At 36.1% G+C, this 21,686-nt stretch overlaps 1 protein-coding gene across 1 annotated transcript in view; it reads left to right on the plus strand.

Annotated features, from left to right (window-relative positions):
• Positions 1–294: 294 nt before the first annotated feature.
• FIP1L1 (factor interacting with PAPOLA and CPSF1) overlaps positions 295–21,686 on the plus strand; it is a 95,332-nt gene continuing 73,940 nt past the window's right edge. Inside the window, 8 exon segments of the mRNA XM_043970099.1 lie at positions 295–634; positions 2,286–2,325; positions 6,462–6,519; positions 8,931–9,034; positions 15,900–15,964; positions 18,726–18,833; positions 19,438–19,553; positions 19,828–19,896. Coding sequence (XP_043826034.1) covers positions 550–634; positions 2,286–2,325; positions 6,462–6,519; positions 8,931–9,034; positions 15,900–15,964; positions 18,726–18,833; positions 19,438–19,553; positions 19,828–19,896 — 645 coding nt within the window. The 5' untranslated portion in view covers positions 295–549.

The following is a 21,686-nucleotide window of genomic DNA, read 5'->3' on the forward strand; positions in this document are numbered from 1 at the left end:
AGAACTCGTTCTGCATCCTTTACAAAACAGTACGTTGTTCTAAGGATTGGGCGGAAAAAAATATTGAGGAAAAAAGAAAACTGCGAACCTAAGGAAAGTACGCATGTATGGTAGAAGCACACCTAAACCAGAGATTTCATAAGTTGTCAGGGCCATGAAAATGGGGGAGGGATCTCAAAGAGAGGAAGGATGCCCAGAAACGCAGGAAATCGTGGTTGAGGAAGAACCACCCTCTTCTCAGAGCGTGGGGGGGAGGGGCAGAAGCTCGCCTCGCTTTTGCGCACGCGCACACGCAGGCGCATACTCAGGCGCACGCGTACCTGGCCAGGCTCTCCACACATCGCACCGCTCAGGTCGGGTTGCGATTGCGCGAGCGAACCTGTACCGCGGGGGGCTCGTCATCACGATCGCCGCCTTCGCTCGCTACGGGACCGGCGCTCCAGTGCAGTTCCCGGTCTCGCGCCCTCACGCCCCGCCTCGGAAGCGGAGCTGAGGGGAAGGCCCGGCTGGTGGTCCCGGCTTCTGTTCTCAGTCGTAGCCCGGGCCGCCATGTCGGCCGGGGAGGTGGAGCGGCTGGTGTCGGAGCTGAGCAGCGGGACCGGTGGGGATGAGGAGGAAGAGTGGCTCTATGGCGGTACGCAATTTCGGTGTCGCTCCTTCTCCCCCTTCCCCTCCCCCTCCTCCGCCGGTTTGCTCTGGGCCTCTTCTCCCTTCTCGGTTCCACGGTGGGGGCGGCGGGCTTGTGCCTCGGGCCTCTCTGCACCGGCTGGGACGCTAGGCCCGAGCGCAGCGCGCGTAAACCCTTCGGGAGCTCCTCCTCCACCCGCAACCCACGCTCCCCGTGGCCCTGGGTTCTAGCTCCGGGCCTGGCCCCTGGGGATTTGGGAGCTCCCTCGGACCCCAGCGGCCTGCCCGCCACCCCGTGCGAGCAAGCCCCTGTCTCCAGCTGAGAAGCCCGAGGGCCTGTACTGAATGCCCGCTTAGGCTGGGTTCTCGCCTTTATTCTCCCTGTCGGTTGTGGTGGTGGTCTGGATGCTAATGCCCTTCCCTTTTAGAAACCTCCTCCGCTTCTAAGTCTCTGGGCTTGTTGCCTGCTTAGCTGCTTGCTTGTTCATCATATATACAAAGTTTCTTAGGACCTTCCTAAGAGTCCGGTTCTCTTATGTTAGTCTTATTTGCATTAGTGACTTGATAACTTAGTTATTAAAACTTTTTTTTCAAAAAAATTAGCACCATAGAAGTACTACTATTGCATTTAATTTTGCATTTTGACTAAATTTCAAAAATTCAACTTCAATGATCAATGCCTCACGATGATTTCTCATGTAATTTGTGTGTTATAGTTATCTTTGTGCCCTAGTCCCTTATTTAACTCTTATTAAGCGTCTTAATGACTTAATAACGAACGCCCTGGATGTAGCCAGTAAAATATTAGCGCATTAGCCCTAATTAATGTGGTGGTATAGTAGTAGCGTGGGGAGTTTTTCGTTTTCCTGGGCTGAATCACAAGATAGTTAATAAATGCTTATGGAATAAAAAGGTTTGACCTCCCTCACTATCCTACTGACATATCTTTAAACTGAGTCTACCTTTTAACTTAGTTTATGTTTACAGTAGTTACGGTTCACGTGCTTGTTTTCTAAGGGAGAGTTTAACTTTATATTTAAAGGTTGTTTGCCTTATAAAGCAGCCAGATGTTTGACATTTGAACAAGTGTAGTGGTATCCAATTGTCTTTTGGATACTGTCATGTTTTTGTAATTGTATAGATAAGATACATGCAAGTACCATGTATCCCTTACATGAGTTTTAATCTTGGGTGAAACTAAAATTAGACAGCTTTGGCAGGAACAATTTATCAATAGCATTAAATAAATTTTGGATGATGAGGTTTCATTTGAGAGTCCCACACTTGAGAAAGTTAAAATTAACTTAGAATATAAATATGGTCTGGTTTTCTGTTTTTTTTTTAATGAGGCAATTGGGGTTAAGGGACTTGCCCAGGGTCATACAGCTAGTAAGTGTTAAGTGTCTGAGGCCGGATTTGAACTCAGGTACTCCTGACTCCAGGGCCAGTGCTCTATCCACTGCGCCACCTAGCTGCCCCTGGTTTTCTATTTTTAAGAAATCTAATAACCACCGTTTTTAGATATTTTTAAGGAGGAACTTATGTCTGTACATTATATTCAAGGTGAATGTTGAAAGATTAGGTTAGTATTTGTGTTTCCAGTTTTAAAGTAAAGATTCATTGACAATTTGTTTCGTTTTGTTTTGTTTTCTTGACAGATGAAAATGAAGTTGAAAGGCCAGAAGAAGAAAATGCCAGGTTGGTGAAATTGCCAATTGATACTTGTATTGTCAATCTCACAATTATTAACAGCTACAAATTTGGATTTTATATGTGAAATTTGAAGCTGATTAAAGTTTTACAGACCTATTCATAAAATGTAGGAAAAAAATTTCAGGGTTTTGCTAGCAGCTTAGGGATAGAGACTATCATTTCATTGGTATTGGGAACTTTTGTGGGAGGAAACTCCTGCCAAGGCAGGCTGGCATCCTCTGTACAACTTGCAGTCTTAAGAGTTTCCTAGAGCAGTGAAAGAGATTAAATGAATTCCTTAGAGTTACGCAATCAATCAGTATGTCAGGTCACCTTGGCTCCTAGGTCAGTTTCTGACTGTGCTGTGCTGCCTCTCATGCTACCAACTTAGGACATGGTGGGTTTTGTTCTTTTCACTTTTTTTTTTTTTACTATTACTACCTTACAGTAAATTTGTATGCAAGCATGAAATTTTTTCTAAAATTTTAACTAGTATGATAATCAAAATTAATTATACAGTAGCCAGAAAGATATAACCTCTTACCAATTTGTTTAAATTGCTTAGTGCTTTGTTAGAAGGATATATCTTTGTTTTATGTGCTAGGATGAATGTGCGGTTATCTTTTTTTGAATTATTATGCATGAAATCCCCAGTCTATACAAATTTGATTAATCAATACACCATATAGACAAGTTGCCATCTCATGCACTGCCCTGTCTCTTCACCACTAAGCTTGTAGCCCAGTGTGAAAGAATTTGTAGATACAGAAGAGAATAAGTAGTGAGATGATTTAGGAGACTTTGATTCATGTATTGCCATTACAACTTATGAATTTTCCTAGTCTGTGCTATAACTTTATAGTGGAAAGAGCAAGGTATCTGAGTTTGAAGACCTTGCTTGAAAGTGTCCTACAGTAGTTCTGTGACCCCCCCTGAAGCTTTGTTTTCCTTATCTGTAAAATGAGGATATTAATACTTAGACTACCAACTTCACATACATTTTTTTGAAAAAAAGTACTTATAAACCAAAAAACACTACATAAAACTGTACTCCCTAGTAGCACTTGAGCTAATAAATACACTCTTTAGTATTAAATTTTGCCTACATTTTGAGTTTAGACTTTTGTAAGATTCAGCTTAATCAATTTTCAATTTCTATAGGGAAATGCATTTCATCTGTTTTACAAGCTTATAAAAGGCAACCCATTCTTAAATTAAGACTGCACATATCAATTCTGATTAATCTAGACTAAATTGTTTTCAGTCTTTGCTTATTATCATTGCAATAGTCTTAATTTCAGGAAAGGACTTCTTTATAACATTAGACTAGTGTTGCAAAGTTTGTGGACGTTGTTGGTTGATGAACTTCAAAAACTGAAATACTTAGTTTTGAAGTGTTGATTTAGTTATCTGAATCCTTTTTTTCTTTTTTCTTTTTTTTTGGTGAGGCAATTGGGGTTAAGTGACTTGCCCAGGGTCACACAGCTAAGTAAGTGTTAAGTGTCTGAGCCCGGATTTGAACTCAGGTCCTCCTGAATCCAGGACCAGTGCTCTATCCACTGCGCCACCTAGCTGCCCCTATCTGAATCCTTAAAAATCTTTATTACAGCCAACAATAATTTATTTCATAAGTTTTGTTTGGGTTAATTTAATACAATTTTTAAAAACTAGCACCATATATTAGTGCATTTCATTTTGCATTTTGACTAAATTTTAAAAATTCACATCTAATGATTAATGGCTCATTTTAATGATTGGTAGTGATGGACTTAACATACCACTTTGTGTTCCTATTCTAATGCATTTATCCTGTAATATGTGTATTAAAGGCTTTTTTTGTGTCTTAGTCCCTTATTGGACTCTGTTTCATAAGATCAGGGATCATGATGTAGTTAAATTTATACTATCTCCCATGCTAACACAGTGGTCTGCAGGTGTTAAATAAATGTTTGGTGAATGAATAAGGGAAAATTTGGGGGGCATAGAATGAGGAAAAGGCATCGTTTTAATTGTGTTTGTAGATTTAGAGTCAGAGTGTATGTTAGGATTAGGTAGTTAAATTGTCTCATTTTACTGATAAGGACCCTCTTGAAGAGGTGGAGAACTAGGGATGTGGAGAGATGAATATGCTCTCAGGTGACTGATCTATATTTGGAAAGAAATGACTTAAAAAAACAAAAAGTATCAATAAAACAAGAACAAACATTTTAAATATTTCAAATCTAGTTCAGAGAACTCTGGACTTAATGAAAATATGAGGCTTTTCCCAAACCATGATACCAAATATTTTAAAATGTTTTCTAGACTACTTGCTTTGTTCCTCATAGTTCTGTGCCTTGAGTATTTATCTTGAGGTTTTTAAAAATAAGTTTTGTTGATGTCTTTTCTTTTTTGTATCACCTTACTTTGCTGCAGTATCCTTCCCCCTCCCCCTCACAGAGCTATCTCTTATAACAAATATTATTTTTTCAAAGACAAAAAAAAAAGGAAAAGAGAGGGAGCTATCTCTGAAAATATATTCAATATACAATACTTGTGAACTACCCACCTCTGCAAAGGGATAGCATGGGGTATCTTCTGTATAGATTTTTTTTTTTAGCGAGGCAATTGGGGTTAAGTGACTTGCCCAGGGTCACACAGCTAGTAAGTGTTATGTGTCTGAGGGTGGATTTGAACTCAGGTACTCCTGACTCCAGGGCCTGTGCTCTATCCACTTCGCCATCTAGCTGCCCCTTGGTATCTTCTCATAAATCTTCCTTCAAATCATTCTTGTTCTTTATAATTTTCAAAAATTGACTTTTAATTTTTTGTGGGTCTTTTCATTTACATTGTTTTATAGGCATTGTACATATTGCTTACTTGGCTCTACTTTTCACTATATCAATTCATGTATGTTTTCTCATCCTCCTCTATTCATCACATGATTTCCACTGGACAAATTCATAGTTATTGGAAACTTCTTTATGGCAAAGGCTTAGTGTGGTACAAGATATCTTTACTCAGAAAACACTATTTTGGTCATAATATAAACATTAGTATTTTTTAGCTGTTAATGTAAGGTATTGTGGTGGTAGTTAAATTAGTCCTCTAATGCAAAGCTTCTTAAACTGTGGGTTGCCACTCCATATGGGGTCAAATAACAGAATGTGGGGATCTTGAACTATTTTGCAACAGTAAAAGGTTATATATACATTTTATATACCTATATTCCCAAGGTCCTGTAAAAAAAATTTGGGGTCCTGAATAGAAAAAGTTAAAGAAGCTCTGCTCTAATGAAAGGAGGAAAAGTAAAGGAGCTTTTTGAGCTGATTTCAGATTATAGGAATTTTAAGGTCAAAATTGGGTCTGGCACTTTTTACCAAATTAGAGGACACTTTTCTATATAATCACTTAAAATAATTTCCAAGTACTTGCCATTTTAAATTACTTGTTAATCGGCTATTAAGTTATAGTTCATTGATTAGAGAATGGAGTTGGCTTAGCATAAATACTTCCCTTCAGCCAAAAGTAATCTCTAATTGCATTTGAACTTTCATCGATGCTTGATATAGTGAAAAGTACACTTAGATTGGGGTTGAGACCTAGTTTGAATTCTATCACTCAGTTGTGTGATAATTGGCAATTCATTTCACTTGCCCTAGGTGGTGTTCTTATCTGTAAAATAGTTGTAAGAAAAGGCTTTTTAAACCTTAAAATAACTATCTACTTATTTATCTAGATTATCTAGACCTCTGCTTCTTAAACCTTTTCCACTCTGGATCCCTTTTTACCTGAGAAATTTTTACAGAACCCCCAAGTCTATAGGTACATAACCTTTTACTGTGGCCAAATTTTTCACTTTCCCCACATTCACATTCAGACCCATAGTTTAAGAAGCTTTGGCTTAAACAAATGTCATTTTTTTGTTCCTTTGTTTCTTCTCTTTACCACTACAACCCCAACACCTCTTCACTCCAAACAAGACTGTAAGCAGTACGAAGCCAGGTATCATTGTCTGATTCCCACTGTCCCATTATACTGTATTTGTCATAGTTGATTATATATTTTTTTGAATGAATGACCTTAAAAATGGTAATGTAGCACATTATAGTGTTCATACACTAGTTATATAATAACTTTCTTGGGTGTGCTTTTCTTTTAAGTGCTAATCCTCCATCTGGAATTGAAGATGAAACCACAGAAAATGGGATATCAAAACCGGTAAGTTTAATTTTGCCTGTTATCAGACTACTATAATTCTTAATATATTTTAGGGTGTTTTGTAGAGAAGTATTTCTCTTTGCTTAAAGAAAATGAGTATAGAATTTGATATCAAAAAAAGCATTGGATTTGTATTTTAGAGATCTGGGAACCAGTTAATAGTGATGACTGAACAGATCTAAGTACTTACTTGATATTAACCTCAGTTCCCTCACATGACACTTACTAGCTGTGTGTCTGAGGTCAGATTTGAACTCAGGTTCTCCTGAATCCAAGGCTGGTGCTCTATCCACTGTGACACCTAGCTGCCCCTGATTAGGCTTTCTTGTGCCTACTAAGTCAAAGAATCATAAAATTTTAGGCATTGAGTGGCCAAATCCTTGTGTCACATCCAAACCATGAGATAGCTCTATATTTGTCAAAAAAAACTTTTCAGTTCTTTCATTACATATGTAATAGAAGGATGGTCAATTGTTCTGTCTTAGTGACTGGGTCTCCATAGGAACTCTCCTACTTGCTGCTCCCTGGAATTTCTCCCTGCTGCCATACAGTTTGCCTTCCTGTCGTTCTCTTTCTACCTCAGGCCAGTTCAGCATCTGATGGTAATGGCAGGGGAAAAGAAGAATATATAAACCCTGTGCCCCTTTCCCACATTTCCCGTCCTTCCACTCCCTTAGCTCCCTAAGCGTTGGGTCTTGCTTTCACCTAACCCCATTTCTTTTGATAAGAAGATTAGGATAGTTTGAATCTTATATTACTCTGAAATATTTTTTTTTTAATCTATCTTAATTTCTCATTCAAAACTTCAACATTTATTACTTACATGTGGATTTTTTTTTACGGCTTCTAAACAAAAAGAGAATTAGGAAAGCAGGCATATTAGAGAACCTTTTTGCTTCGTACATATTTCTTCATTTTTAGCATATTAAATCCTTTGAACCTTAAAAGGTCTACACGTTTTAGGGACAGGAAAATTCATTCAAAACTAGACTCCTTTGTATTTGATTTTCCAAAACTTAGCATAGTGTTTGTCATGTAGTAGGCACTTAATAAATGCTCATTAATCAATTGTTTGATTCCATATTAGGCTTGAGAGGAAATCCTGTCAGGAGGCAACAGTTGGTGCAATAGAAAGGAAAGTACTCATGTATATATACATGCATCCTTAAATAAGGTTTATGGGGAGAGAGTTATTTAACTAAAAAGGAGGTAGAGGTGGGAATGAGGTTGAGGTGAAGAAAAGAACAGCTAGAGCCAACCAAAGCAGTAATCTCCACATTTAGCCCTAGCCCTTACAACTTCATATCTGAATCCTTGCATTCCCTTCTAACTTCTCACGAAAATAGGTTACCATTGTCTCTGAGGAGCTTGGGTCTAGCTGACAGTTTCTGCTCTCTCTACATTTAGGCAGGGGCATTATGTGACCCTGGCAAACCAGGAACTATGAAGGCATTTTCACATAGGAACGTTGTGGCACATAATGTTTAGATTCTTATAAATTAGTTTAACTTACAGAGATTAAACTGGAGACTTCACTATTAGTAACATTGTTTCTTTGAAAAGATGTGTTCAAGTTAAGCAATTTAAGAAAATACCCTCTGGGACACAATATCCTAAGTTTGGTACTGTTTGTTTTTAAGGACCATAGATTTTGAGCTAGAACAGACTTCTTTCATTAAAGTCATTAAGACTAACCCCTTCCCCCATCAAAAACTTTTTCCTTTTCTAGCTGAGGAAATTGAGGCCCAGAGATGCTATTAGATTCCTATAGTTACATGGGTAATAAATGTCAGAGCCAGAATTCAAATCCAGGTCCAATGGAATAGCATAAGGAAAGTATTTTGACAAAAGTCATGGCCATTTTCAGATACCATACTTGTCATATGGGGCTGTGTTTCTACCCAGAGTTCTGTCAGTACAATAAATATTTTCACTTTTTACCCAGGAAAGGCAATACCCCAGTAGATTGCCCAGTTTGAACTTTTTATATGGAACTATATTCCAGCTGTGTTATTCTGTGTCATCATCTTATTGGCTTCTTTGTGGTTTGACACAATGCTGATGTTGGAAGCACAAAGACAGCTCCCTCACAAAACACTAATGTATTCACCCCCCAAAAGAGGGATGCATAAATATAGCTACACAAACATTTATATACTGATTTGCACACGTGTGCTAAGCATCATATCACTAAAAAATGCACCTGAATTTCTTACTCCTCCTACTTAACATGCGGTAGCAAACTCAGGGTTGGAAATGATAAAAACCCTCCAGTGAAGCTTATCTTCCCAGAATAATTTAAGGAAATTGTGGTTCAGTGTCTCAGTACACTTTTTACCTCTTCCAACCCTTGTGAATCTTTGATAATGAATTAGGTAACTGAAGAGTCTTTTAAATGATTCTCTATGTAGAAGGTGACTGAGACGGAAGATGATAGTGAGAGTGACAGTGATGATGATGAAGATGATGTTCATGTCACCATTGGTGATATCAAAACTGGAGCACCACAGTATGGGTGAGTTAATTTTTAAAAGAGTAAAATTTTAAAGTCTCAACAAACATAAAGCACATATATCAAACTAAAGTAGTTGTTTGTGTTCTTTTTCCATTTCTCTACCACTCCGTAACCTAGGAAGGCAAGTAAATCTGCATTAGGTTTGTACTACAGAAGTGTTACATTGTTTTACTCAAGTTAAAGGGAAATTTGTCAAGTTATATGAAAAAAGTAATCTGTGACCTGAGTTTATTTTTCACAACAAAGCAATGCAAAACTTAAGTTTTTCTTTACAGGTATATCCTGCCTAATATCACTTGTTTCCATGAAAATGTTAAAGTAGGTAAAACACATGGAGGCAGTTCCATAGGGATAATGCTTATGCACATGCCAATATGGTGTAATTGTAAGTAATTTTACGTGGAAAGAAATAAATACTTTTGAGGATCAAGTACTCCCTTGAATTGTCCTGAGTCATCAAGTTTGCATCCTTAGCAATTGGCTGAACAAGTCTCAAGGCATTGGGTGAGTTTTAATATATTCGGGACAAAAACATTGTCAGGAATATGGTAGTATGGTATCCTTGTGTGTCTCCTTTTACCACAGTTTCTCATTCATTGCCTTACCCAAATTAGAGTTCAGATTTAATTTTTTTTAATCAACCAGAACAGCATCACAAACAATACCAGTGGGTTGTTAGAATTAGTGTCTGTATTGTTATTGTGGTCCCCCACACTTTTTTTGTATTCACAATTTAAGAAAAAAGCCCCACAGAATGAAATGTTTCATTACATCGGTTGTTCCATTTTGATGTATTGAATCATATCGTCTATATAGTGTTAGGTATACTTTACCTTTTATCATAGCACATAAAGTATACTTCAGTTCTATCTTTAGAAGAGAAATATATTAGAGAGTTGATGTTTGCAGATAAAATAAATTGTCTTTTATTTGTAAGTCCTAACAGGAAATTTTAGGCTCATAAAGACCTTGGGAATTTAACCGGTATCTATGTAGTTACTACACACCTCAAGGTTCCACTTAAATCATCCCTGGAAAAAAGAAAACTTGGCAAGATGTAGTTTGTCAGCCTCATACAGTAACACCATCTTACCTGGTTTCCCATTGTCAGGAAAATCTGCCTTCTGTCAGAATGCCTTGCCTTTTATTTTAAACCTATTTTCTTCCTATTCTTTTGTTATCTATAGAGAACATCTCATTCTATGTCTAATGACATTAAGGCATTCTCTGAATGAATAGTCCTATTTCTTTTTTGCTTTTCTTCATAATTTTTTCCAGGTCTTAATAGTAATTTTGTTGGCTTTCCTCATCTTCCTACTTAGTTATTGTCTTTCTCACATTGTTTACTAAATGAATTAACCACAGTTTTACCAATACTGAGAGGAATATATGTTAGTTTAGATGTGCTTTATTACTAGTGACTAACCCTGTTTTCTGATTTCAATTTTAGACTTTATATGATACAACAAAACTCTTACTTTTGTTAGCCATTTATTGTCTCATGTTTTTGTATATAAAGAATCATTAAGTTTAACATTTATTAAGCTGCCATATTTAGAATCTTTAACTAAATTGTAATGTCATTCTAATTTCTTTGATAAAGTCATTTACTTTCCCAAAAGGTTTTTCAGTCTCTCTTTTAGAAGTGATTTTGTTTCTAGTACAACTTTTCTTATAGTAATGACAGGTGGAAATAATGTAATGATTGAAATGCACAGTTAATCACAGAAGCTTTTTACCTGTGAAAGGACATACAAGTTCCCATTATATTCAACATGCTACCAGAACCACCAATTTCCACAAGTTGCCCCTTTGCTGAGCCCAGGAAAAGATGAGTAATTGGAAATTATACCATTTATTAAACTCCTAAGTGCCAGAGAAATATGTGTAATAAAAGGAACAATTCCTATTTGCAAAGGAGCTATTGACAAAACTAATGTATACCGATTTTCCTTCCATTTTTCAAGGGTAGATATTAATGTTGAATGAAATATAGGCAACAAAAGATTGATAGAGGAGAAACTAGGAGAATATATATATATTCTTGTTGATTGTCCTTCATTCTCAAAGAGGACCATGACATTGGGGAGGTGATGTCATCACTTGCAGTGAATTGGATTTAAGTGAGGGAGGGCTGTGCAAAGTCATCAACCTCTCTCCTCCAGAGCCCTCTAGATATATCTATCTATCTATATCTATATCTATATCTATATCTATATCTATATCTATATCTAGCCCTCTGATATACATCAGGATGACTGGAGATGGCCATGGATGTTTTAAGGCAATTGGGGTTAAGTGACTTTTCCAGGGTCACACAGGAAGTGTCTGAGCTGAGATTTGAACTTGGATTCTCCTGACTCCAGGGCCAGTGCTTTATCCACTGTACTACCTAGCTGCCCTTTGGAATATATATAAGCCATGTATTGGATAGTGAGAATTCTAATAACTGAAAAGTAAAAATCAGATTTTTTTTCTTAGCAAACTTACTACAGGTCAGTTTTTTCCTTTTATTTCTTTATGGGGTCATTAATCTCACCTGTGTGTTTTTTACAAAACACATTACAAGCCATCCAGGCCTTCTGATTCTGCGCTTTTTTGTTTATTTCCATTTCCTTCCAGAAATCCATTATAGCAGTTCTATGGAACATGCTTGAGATTCCTCACTCTCCCTTTTTTTTTCTTGAATAGTTTGTGGGGTTTTTTTTTTTGGTTAACAGTGGGTTATTCATCTATATTTTTTGCTATTTGACCAGCCAATTTGTCCTTTTCTGGTCATTTGGTGAATAGTTATTCAACTTGAGTCAGTAGGATCAGGGTTTGAATAGTGCCTCAGAGAGCTGTGCAACCCTTCAGAAATCACTTAAACTCAGTTTCTTCATCTGTGAAATGGGGACATTAATACCTGTAGTCTCTATCACGAGCACAGAGAAAACATCTTAACATACATCTGTCTTAATTGCCAAACAGAGAGGGATGGCTGACAAAGGCAATACTAGATTAGGGTGGGGTGTGTGTGTTTTTAGAAAATCTTACAAAGTGTTTTGGATAATTATGTAAGCTGGGGAAGTAAAGCCAATTTAGAGAAAGCTTGTCAAGATATCCAGCTAAAAGCAAAATCATCCCAAGGGCATTTAAAGATTTAAATAGAATAAGGACTACAAGCAGAAGAAAAATAAAATACATTGTTTTCTCTCTCAAGGCTGTTTTTAGAACCACAGTGCTCAGATCCTGTCATCATAACTCCATATGTGTTTATGGAGAAATTAGAAATGTTTCTAAAGAGAACAGAAAGAATTATTGTGATAGACCAAGTATATATAGAGCAGACTCATGTTGGAGATGATATTATGAGATGTTGAGGGACTGACAGCTGAAGTATATGAAGGAGACTATGTCAAAGGCATGGGAAAGTCTCAGACTTTATTTAAATAGGTGACTCAAGATAGTAATAACTATCAGTTGATCTTATATGAAATTTTTATAAGTCATTTATTCATGAATAAAAAATCTCTCTTGATGAGGGCATTAAGGAATGAGATATTTAGAAATGATATTCAACAGTAGACAGTATCTTTGCCATTTCACTCAACAGAAAAATGTAGAGAAAATAAGGTGTATTTATTTGCAAAAAAGCATTAGATGCAGAACAAAACTCTGCCTTAGATGCTTATTTATAAGTTTTCTCCTAGCCATACAACAGAATAATTCAAGATTCCTTGGAATATATAACAATAGAAAAAACTGTCCAATCATCCTCTGATTATAAATAAGAGGCAACATAATATGCTTACCAAAGGTGGTCACCTCTCTGTTGGAAGCAGTCCAGCTCTAAATTTGCTCGACAATGATTCCCTATGAATGGTGAGCATTCTCCAGCTCTTGTTTGTACTGATTTCTTTGGCCTCCAGAACCTTGTCAAATGTCCTTGAAGAGACATGTAATCACTAAAAGAAGTTTGGTCTATCTGTCCACACACACGAGATGAAGAAGCTTTATTGTCCAGATTTCAGCATGCATTTGGGTGGGCATGCTATAGCGCTCTATTATTATGAGTATACTTGAGACCGACAATGTGGATAGACAATGAACTGACCTCACAATAGAACAGGCTAGATTACTCTCAACAAATTGTAAAGTTCCTTTGATGACCCCTAAACTTTCCATGAAAACCAAGGCCTATCTTTTAAATACTCATTTTTATCTGTAAAATGGGAAGAATAATAAATCTCGGGGTTATTATAAGGCTAAAATGAGTCACATGTAAAAGTGCTTTGCAAATCTTAAAGCACTACAAAAAGGCTATTTATATATATATATATGCATCTGCCTATGAAGAACTAAAATGAGTCACAGAGGGAAGTGGAATTATATAGGGCAACAATCACTGAAATAGAAATGGAAACCTGTTGTCTGTATATTGACTTAGAAAACCATGTATAACATATTTTGTTGTATTTATTTATTTTGTTAATGATTCCCCAGTTGCATTTTTATTTGATTCAGGCTGCACAGGGGTGGGAGAGAGAGATGATGTCAGTTATGGTACAGGAGATCTGAGCAAACTCAGAAAGCATAAGTACCGGAGGCAAAAGATGTCATGAAGGAAGCTTATGGTAGGAAGAGAAGATGTGGTAAGGGATAACAGGTAAACATCTGGGTTCTCCTGCAATGTCATGGAAGAAAGAAGAAAGCTTCCAGTACACTGTGTGGACTGCCCGAGTCTTCATTTTTGGGAAGACATGGATGAGGAGTTATGAACGGCATAGTTGTAATGAACTTATAAATTAATGCATTCAGGGATCCATTGGAGTAATACCACAATCTCTGTTGCATGAGAAAATAGAAATGGCATCAAACAAAATAAAGATGGAACATAAGACACACAGAGGAGGTCTGTTCTGGCAGGTACACCATTTCCAGGGTGTGGAGAGGATGAATCTCAAATTACCTGTAATAAAAGGATGACAGCAAACACTTGGAAAAAATCATGGCCTTAATGTTACCAGATTTCTTCCCCCCAAAGCCCCCCAAAGAAAAGCAATTGAGGAATTTCTCTACAAAATATTTATTGAGAACAAACATAGTCACACTTGACTGAAATATTAAATTCCTGTGTAGGGGGCAGCTAGGTGGCGCAGTGGATAAAGTACCGGCCCTGGATTCAGGAGTACCTGAGTTCAAATCTGGCCTCAGACACTTGACACTTACTAGCTGTGTGACCCTGGGCAAGTCATTTAACCCCCATTGCCCTGCTAAAAAAAAAATTCCTGTGTACTTATTGTTTTATGTAAAAAAAAAATTGTATTCTATAGAGCAAAATGGTATCAGACAAGGCACCTCTAATTCAAACATAAAAAATTATTGATGTTTCTGAAAAGACATAACAGTACAAATACCTTTGTTCAATCCTCTGATTATTAATATTACACAAGACACAATTTGTTACATAGAAAATGTCTGCGCTCTACGTAATCTGTATCTAAAAGATATTCTATATAGATTGTGAGGTTCTCCATATGCTCATATTTACAAAGAACACTGTGCTTGAGTGCAGTAATCCCAAGAACATTGCAAAGTTCCTTTTGATGAAATCACTATTCAGACTAAAAAATTCTGAATAAAAGTCCACAAAGGAAACAAGTGAATAATTGTTTTTTAGATGGATAGTCAGATGGACAGTTGCTAGAGCTTATCCAGTAGTACATAGCAGATACTATGGACAAACGAGGAACTGGGCCGAAAATTGAACAAGAGGAAAAGAGCAGTCTCAGTGGCAATTAAGAAAATACTTTGTTTTAATGACCTCCAACATTTTTCCTCTGGAATTGTGGTTGGTCACTTTGTTTAATTCTTTCAAATTTGTTTTTACAGTATTGTTGTAATTCTGTAAAATGATTTCTTGGTTCTACTTGTTTCACTCTGTATCAGTATTAGTCTTAGGTTTTTATGAAACTCCATTTCATCACTATTTTTCCTTTCATCATTTCTTTGGCACAATAATATTTCATTGCATTTGTATTCCATAATTTGTTTAGCCTAAATTAGTTTCCAGTTCTTTGCCATTACTAAAAAAGCAGCTATAAATATTTTTGAATATATTTGATCCTTTTTAATTTCTTTGTGCTATCATCCTAGTAGCAATATCACTGTGTCACAGTTTAGTGAATTTTTAGTCCCTAGCCTTTCCTTTGAAACAGAAGTCTATTTTTGTCACATACTATTTAGATGATAGTCTCAGAGTCCCAGAATCATGAGTGACTTGGAATTTTTTTAAATCTCCATACTTAAAGTTTGTGTTCAACTAAAGGATAATGGAAGTGGTCATAGTTAAGTCTTTTTATTACAAGCTGGGGTCAGATTTTTCCTGTAAGAAGGAGTACCTTGCCAAAATGAAGGAGGTTTGTGGGAAGACACATTTTTATGTAAGCCCATTTCCTTTGGACTGAACTTTTTCCCCCTAGGACTACACATAAAGTGAATTTAATCTGTAATGTTAAACTTAATATGTTTGATGTAATCACAAAATAATTGCTATAGGAAGGAAATAGAATGCATAACAGAAAAACACCTTAATTTTACAAAGTTGTTTTCAAAATAAAAATAATAAAATAATATGCAGTTGGGCAAGCTCATCTTAAGGTAGGAGCCCAACTAGTATAGTGTTGTTGACTGTTTTTTATCTTTGTACTTCAGCCTAGGGTTTTGAATCACTTTAAATGAAAGTATCTTTTTAATGTTACTTGATCTTGGTGAGTACACAGTAATTCATTCAGATTTTGCATATATGTAGTTTATTTCAGGGCATTGGGATCTTTGCTGACATTACTTTGATTAAGTTTCTTAATGTAATTTTTATTTTTAGGAGCTATGGAACAGCACCTGTAAATCTTAATATCAAGACAGGAGGAAGAGTTTATGGAGCTGCAGGTAAAATTTGCACATTGGCATGAGTAGAAATTTAAATGAAAATATTGATCAAGTTATGTTTCAGGGAGAAGTTAAAAATCAAGGGTTAAATGGTACTAACATACAGATAAGTTAGGAGCTTCATTTACTTAAGCCAGCCATTAACCTTTTGTGTGACATTTCCAGTAAATTATATTTGTTCTGATTTATGCATTAAATTGGCATAACCCCTATATACACAGATTTAAAAAAAAATTTTTTTGTGGGCCAGTGAGGGTTCAATGACTTGCCCAGGGTCACATAGCTGTCAAGTGTCTGAATTCGGATTTGAACTCAGGTCTTCCTGAATCCAGGGCCGGTGCCCTGCGCCACCTAGCTGCTCACCCCCGAATATATTTTCTACAAATATCTTCTACTGCATTGATACTCGCGTATTTCAGGTTGTTATGCTATCTAGTTATACCCATAGAAGACATCCTCCATGATGGTGGCGAATACGTCTTGCCATTATATGTCTCCTTGTTTTATACCTCACTTGAAAGTTATCAGAGTTCTAACAAGGTTATCTTTATTTTTATAATTATCAAGAAGTCTTAAGTGATTTTGACATAAGAGAAACCTTTTAGAGTTGGACCTTTGAGGAAGCATTTTGCTGTACAGTAGGGCTTGCTAAAATCTGGCCTTCACCTGTTTTTATGGCTAGCAAGCTAACAGCAAGAATTTTTTTTACATTAACAAATTTTTATGGTACTTTAAAATGTAACAGCCATTTAAAGTTATATTTTATGACTGTCCTTTTTAGTTATGCTGGAACAGGCTTCTAGCTTTGATCTTCAGGCAAGTCTGTAGTTTGACAACCTATGCTCTATAGCAAAGTTTCTTAAACTATGGGTTGCAACCCCATATAGGATAGTATAACTGAATGTGGGGGTCACAAAGAATTTGGCAGTAAGTGTTTGATTTGTATGCCTATTTTATATACTTGTATACCTTGGGGTTGCGTAAAAATTTCTTGGGCGAAAAGGGGTTGTGAGTGAAAAAAGTTAAAGAAGCCTTCTCTATAGAATCAGATTTTTGGTAATCAGCAGACCAATACAGAGGGGTGTTCTATTTTCTACAGTTTTCATTCAGTTGAGTGATGATTTGGTATTGGGAAAATCTTTGCCACTTCAGTGTGGGCTTAGATTGTTCTCATGTTTTATAGAAATGGGAAAACAGTTGTGTTCACTGGTGATTATTGACATTCTGTCTTGTTGTGTATGCATATGTGCTTGTATGTGTGCTTGTGTAAGGTCCAGAGTTTTCCCAAACTCTTTGCTACTCATCTCGTTTCCAGATGTCTTGATTGCTTGATCCTGCAGTTTGCCCCTCTATCCCCTCAATTTCTGTCCCGTTTGCCGTAGTTCTTTGTGCATACTTATTTATGACCAGTTGCTCTTTAGTCATTTTCATCTCTATTAGCAACAGGTCAGGGAAGTAATATTAGAGCCCAAATGCTAGAGCTTTATTGTCTTTGGTCATGAAACAATTTTTTAGAGTCATTTTGACTGATTTTTACAATTTTCTTGTCTCTTCCAATTTTTTCAGTGAAAACCTTTAGAATGACTGCTTAGATCTGGTGCTAAACTTTCTATTAGTCTTACTTGCTAATGCTTCTCACTTAATTTATATTTAAAACCCATAATGAGTTGAGAACTATCTTTACATGTAATGGGGGAAAAAATTTATTAATTAAAAAAAAACCATAATGGTCTTAGTTGCATTATCTCTATTTGACAAGAAAATCAAGTATATGCTGAGGTAGTTTCTAAGTTCTTTTGGCTTCCTCAGGACAGCTGATTTACCTGAGTCAATAGTCTTCAGAAAATTGTTATAATCTGTGTTGATATCCCTTATTCCATCCACTTCCATTTTGGAGGGCATTAATAGCTTGCTTAGGTCAGGTTGAAATTATTATATTTGCATGACAGAGCATAAAAATGATTATTTTTATTCTTCTAGCTTTTGTGTTTGTTTTTTTTTTAATCTTTGTGCTAACAAGTCAGCACTCTGACGCTATATGCACAGCTGTTCTGTGCTGCTCACCATATCTGTTTTTTGCTTCTCTTTCCAGTTTTATTTCATGGTACTACCCTTTGTAATTGTTTTATTGCAAATTCAGGGACCAAACTCATGCAATATAAGTCTGTATTTTGAATTCAGAGATGCAGTGTCCTGTAGTTGATAGAGGGTTGCTTTGGTTGTCTGATCATGCTGAAGTCACAACCTCTTATTGCTCCAGGCAGCACTCTTAAGAATAGAGGTTATTGGGGGCAGCTAGGTGGTGCAGTGGATAGGGCACCAGCCCTGGATTCAGGAGTACCTGTGTTCAAATCCAGCCTCAAACACTTGACACATACTAGCTGTGTGACCCTGGGCAAGTCACTTAACCTCCATTGATTGCCCTGCAAAAAACAAAACAAACAAAAGAATAGAGGTTATTGGTCAGTTGCCATTCAGGATCAGCAGAGGGAATCCCTACATATACTGATGAAAGCACAGATCTAGATCAGAATCAAAAATCTTAATTTGGTTTAATCCAGTCTGCAAGTGTTTCTAGATTTCCCTTGACAAATAAGCAAAAGGAGCTACTACTCATCTTTTCTTTCTTTCCCCCACATACAAATCTGATATTTTTTACCTCCCTAGCATTACCTAAGAGTGTAACATATATGGTATATAATTGGATTGACTGCTTTTTGTTTATATAGCTAAAAAGCTGTTATGTTATTTTTCCTAATAGGGACAAAAGTCAAAGGTGTAGACCTTGATGCACCTGGAAGCATTAATGGAGTTCCACTGTTGGAAGTAGATTTGGATTCTTTTGAAGATAAACCATGGCGGAAACCAGGTAATATTACTCATTTATATCACAGCACTAAGTGCTCAGGGTAGAGCTGGCATTTGTATAGTAATGCTTATTGAATGAATCATAATGAATGTCAGGTTTTTTAGATTTTGTTTCTTTTTCTAATCAAATATTTTAATTCAAACAAATTTTTTAGATGGTTCATTTTTTTTTTCTTCAGTAATATCTGAAAAGTAATATTTGGGCACTATATTTGAATATACTTAGTTCTGATTTTATACTGATGACATTCTCAAATATAGATAATAAAATGCTATCTGAGATAGGATTATTTTGAATAATAAAAGAATATGACTAGTAAATTTGAAATATTAGTCATTACTAGAGAAAAGGAATATGTGTGTATAATTTTCATGTGTGTTTATATATAATTTTTGTATGTATATATACACACACAGAATGTATAAACACATTTGTTTTCCACTGATATACGAAGACTGGGAAAAAATATAATAACATTCAGAATCAGTATAGCTTTAACATAGTAATTTTTTGTTTAGTTTATGTCAATTTGCTGTATAAAAATAATTAAAACTGGAGAGAATCAGAACATATTTATGTATTTAAAAGTGTGTTTGTTTTATAGGTGCTGATCTCTCTGATTACTTTAATTATGGTTTTAATGAAGATACGTGGAAAGCTTACTGTGAAAAACAAAAGAGGATACGAATGGGACTTGAATTAATACCAAATAAAATTACGGTAATTAGGAAATATTCTATCATTCCTCTTTTTTCCCTCCCCATACCCCAGTCACTTCTCATCCCTATAAAGGTGGTTAATTGCAATATTACTGCAGTTTAGAATTCCATCCATTCTCCTTTGTTAATGAATTTATTCTTTCTCCCTTCCCTTTCAGAGTTTCTCAGTAATGTTTCTCAATATTGTTCTTACTTTCATGTGACAGACTAGCTACAATTAGTAGCTAATTCAAAATTGTGTGGTATCTTAATGGGGAATATGTTATTTAACTTAGGCCGAAGACTATACTATGGAAGTTACACCAGGTGCAGAGATCCAAGATGGCAGATACAATCTTTTTAAGGTGAATTTTAGTAAATTATCCTTGGTTGCTCTCATTTTTGTTCTTGAGTATGCTTCCCATACCACTACTTATAGTGACAAGATTGAAGTGGAAGTAGCTACTTTTTTTCAAACTCTCAGCTTCCTGGTGACTTACAAATTTGCTGGATTGTTTTGTCTCCACTGCTGCAAGCATGTGAGTTATTAGTAGCCTACTGTACTAACAAATGCAAGGTGAAACTGTTTGTACTTTGTTACTTTATTTTAAATTATAGTATTGTTTTAGGATATTAAAATTACATACCAACATACTAGGTAAATGCTATATATGTGTATACATAGGTGATGGCATTATCTTTTTGTTTGTTTTTTGTTTTTATGGTGAGGCAGTTGGGATTAAGTGACTTGCCCAGTGTCACACAGCTAGTAAGTATTAAGTGTCTGAGGCCAGATTTGAACTCAGGTCCTCCTGAATCCAGGGCCAAGTGCTCTATCCACTGTGCCACCTAGCTGCCCCTGGCATTATCTTTTAATGGCAAAGGTGGACTATTTCATTTTTTACATTTCTCACATGTACTCTAAAGGTAGATAGCAGCTTATCTATTTTCATTTGATACCTATTTTATTGATAAAAAGCCCTTTTAAAATTTAGTCTAATGAAAACATTAGTCATCCAGTGAATGCCCTGTGTTCAGTGGAGTGGCATAAAGCATTGTAATTTTCTACCTTTTCTGAACTACTTAGAAGTAGGTTTATATAAAGGACACCAAGACTGGCCCAGGCCTTGTCCTCAATCTGACTAAAAGGAATAATAGTACAGTTATATCTCTCCTCATCCCAGCTGAGTTCATACACTCCTGTCCCCATTTGCATATGAATACATCCATACATACTTAATTGTTGAATCAAGCAATAATTGTTATGCTTTTAGTGTTGTACACACATTTCTTTTTTTGAGAACTGGTCTTCATAGAGACTGGCATTGGGTAGAAAGTTAAAAGTGGTTACTATACCGCTATACATACTCTGCTACTCTATGTAGACTGGGTGTAAAGTTCTATACCTTCTTCTGGACTGTACCCCTCCCCCTAAAATTGCTGCCCTATACAAATGCATGCCAGCTCTGCTGGAACCTAGTACTCCTGAATTTAATTTCAGTGTACTTTTTGCATGAGGTAAGTATCTGGTCTTTGCTGCAGGTATTTTTATTGTATTAGATTATTTCTCTTCTATTTGAAATATATCAGGGTTTTTTAGGTGTTTTTTTAATTGGATCTTCCTCTTCTCGTAGCTGAATATTTTCTTATCTGATCAGTTTTGTCAGGATTGTTTTAATGATGACAAACAATTCTCTTATAATTCTTTCCCCATTCTTTTCTGTGCTGCAAATGAAAGCTCTTTTTCTAAACAACTGCTTTTATATATACACACATACACACACATATGTATATATGTATATGTATATATGCTTTACTTCCTTTCTTCCACAGTGGACTCTTCTAAGCCAGGAGAGACAGAAAATGAAAGGGGCTTGATTTTCCATTGTAGGCAGCCATAAGAGTGAGTTATATATGGGAAGTACCATTTTAGGAATTAGTCTAAAACTGATTTCAAATGCAAAGAAATCTCTGAGTGTTTCATTCTGTATCTGGTATCTTGAATGAACTATGATTTAAAATTTCGATGTGTTATCTGGTGGCTTATCTGGCAGGGCAATATTATCCCCATCTTATGTATTGATCTAATGATTTAATATTCTTAACATAACAGGTTAAAAAAATCTTGGAATGCTCTTTTTTTTTCAGGGTCCAG

This window comes from Dromiciops gliroides, chromosome 6 (assembly GCF_019393635.1).
Source record: "Dromiciops gliroides isolate mDroGli1 chromosome 6, mDroGli1.pri, whole genome shotgun sequence".
NCBI lineage: Eukaryota > Metazoa > Chordata > Mammalia > Microbiotheria > Microbiotheriidae > Dromiciops > Dromiciops gliroides.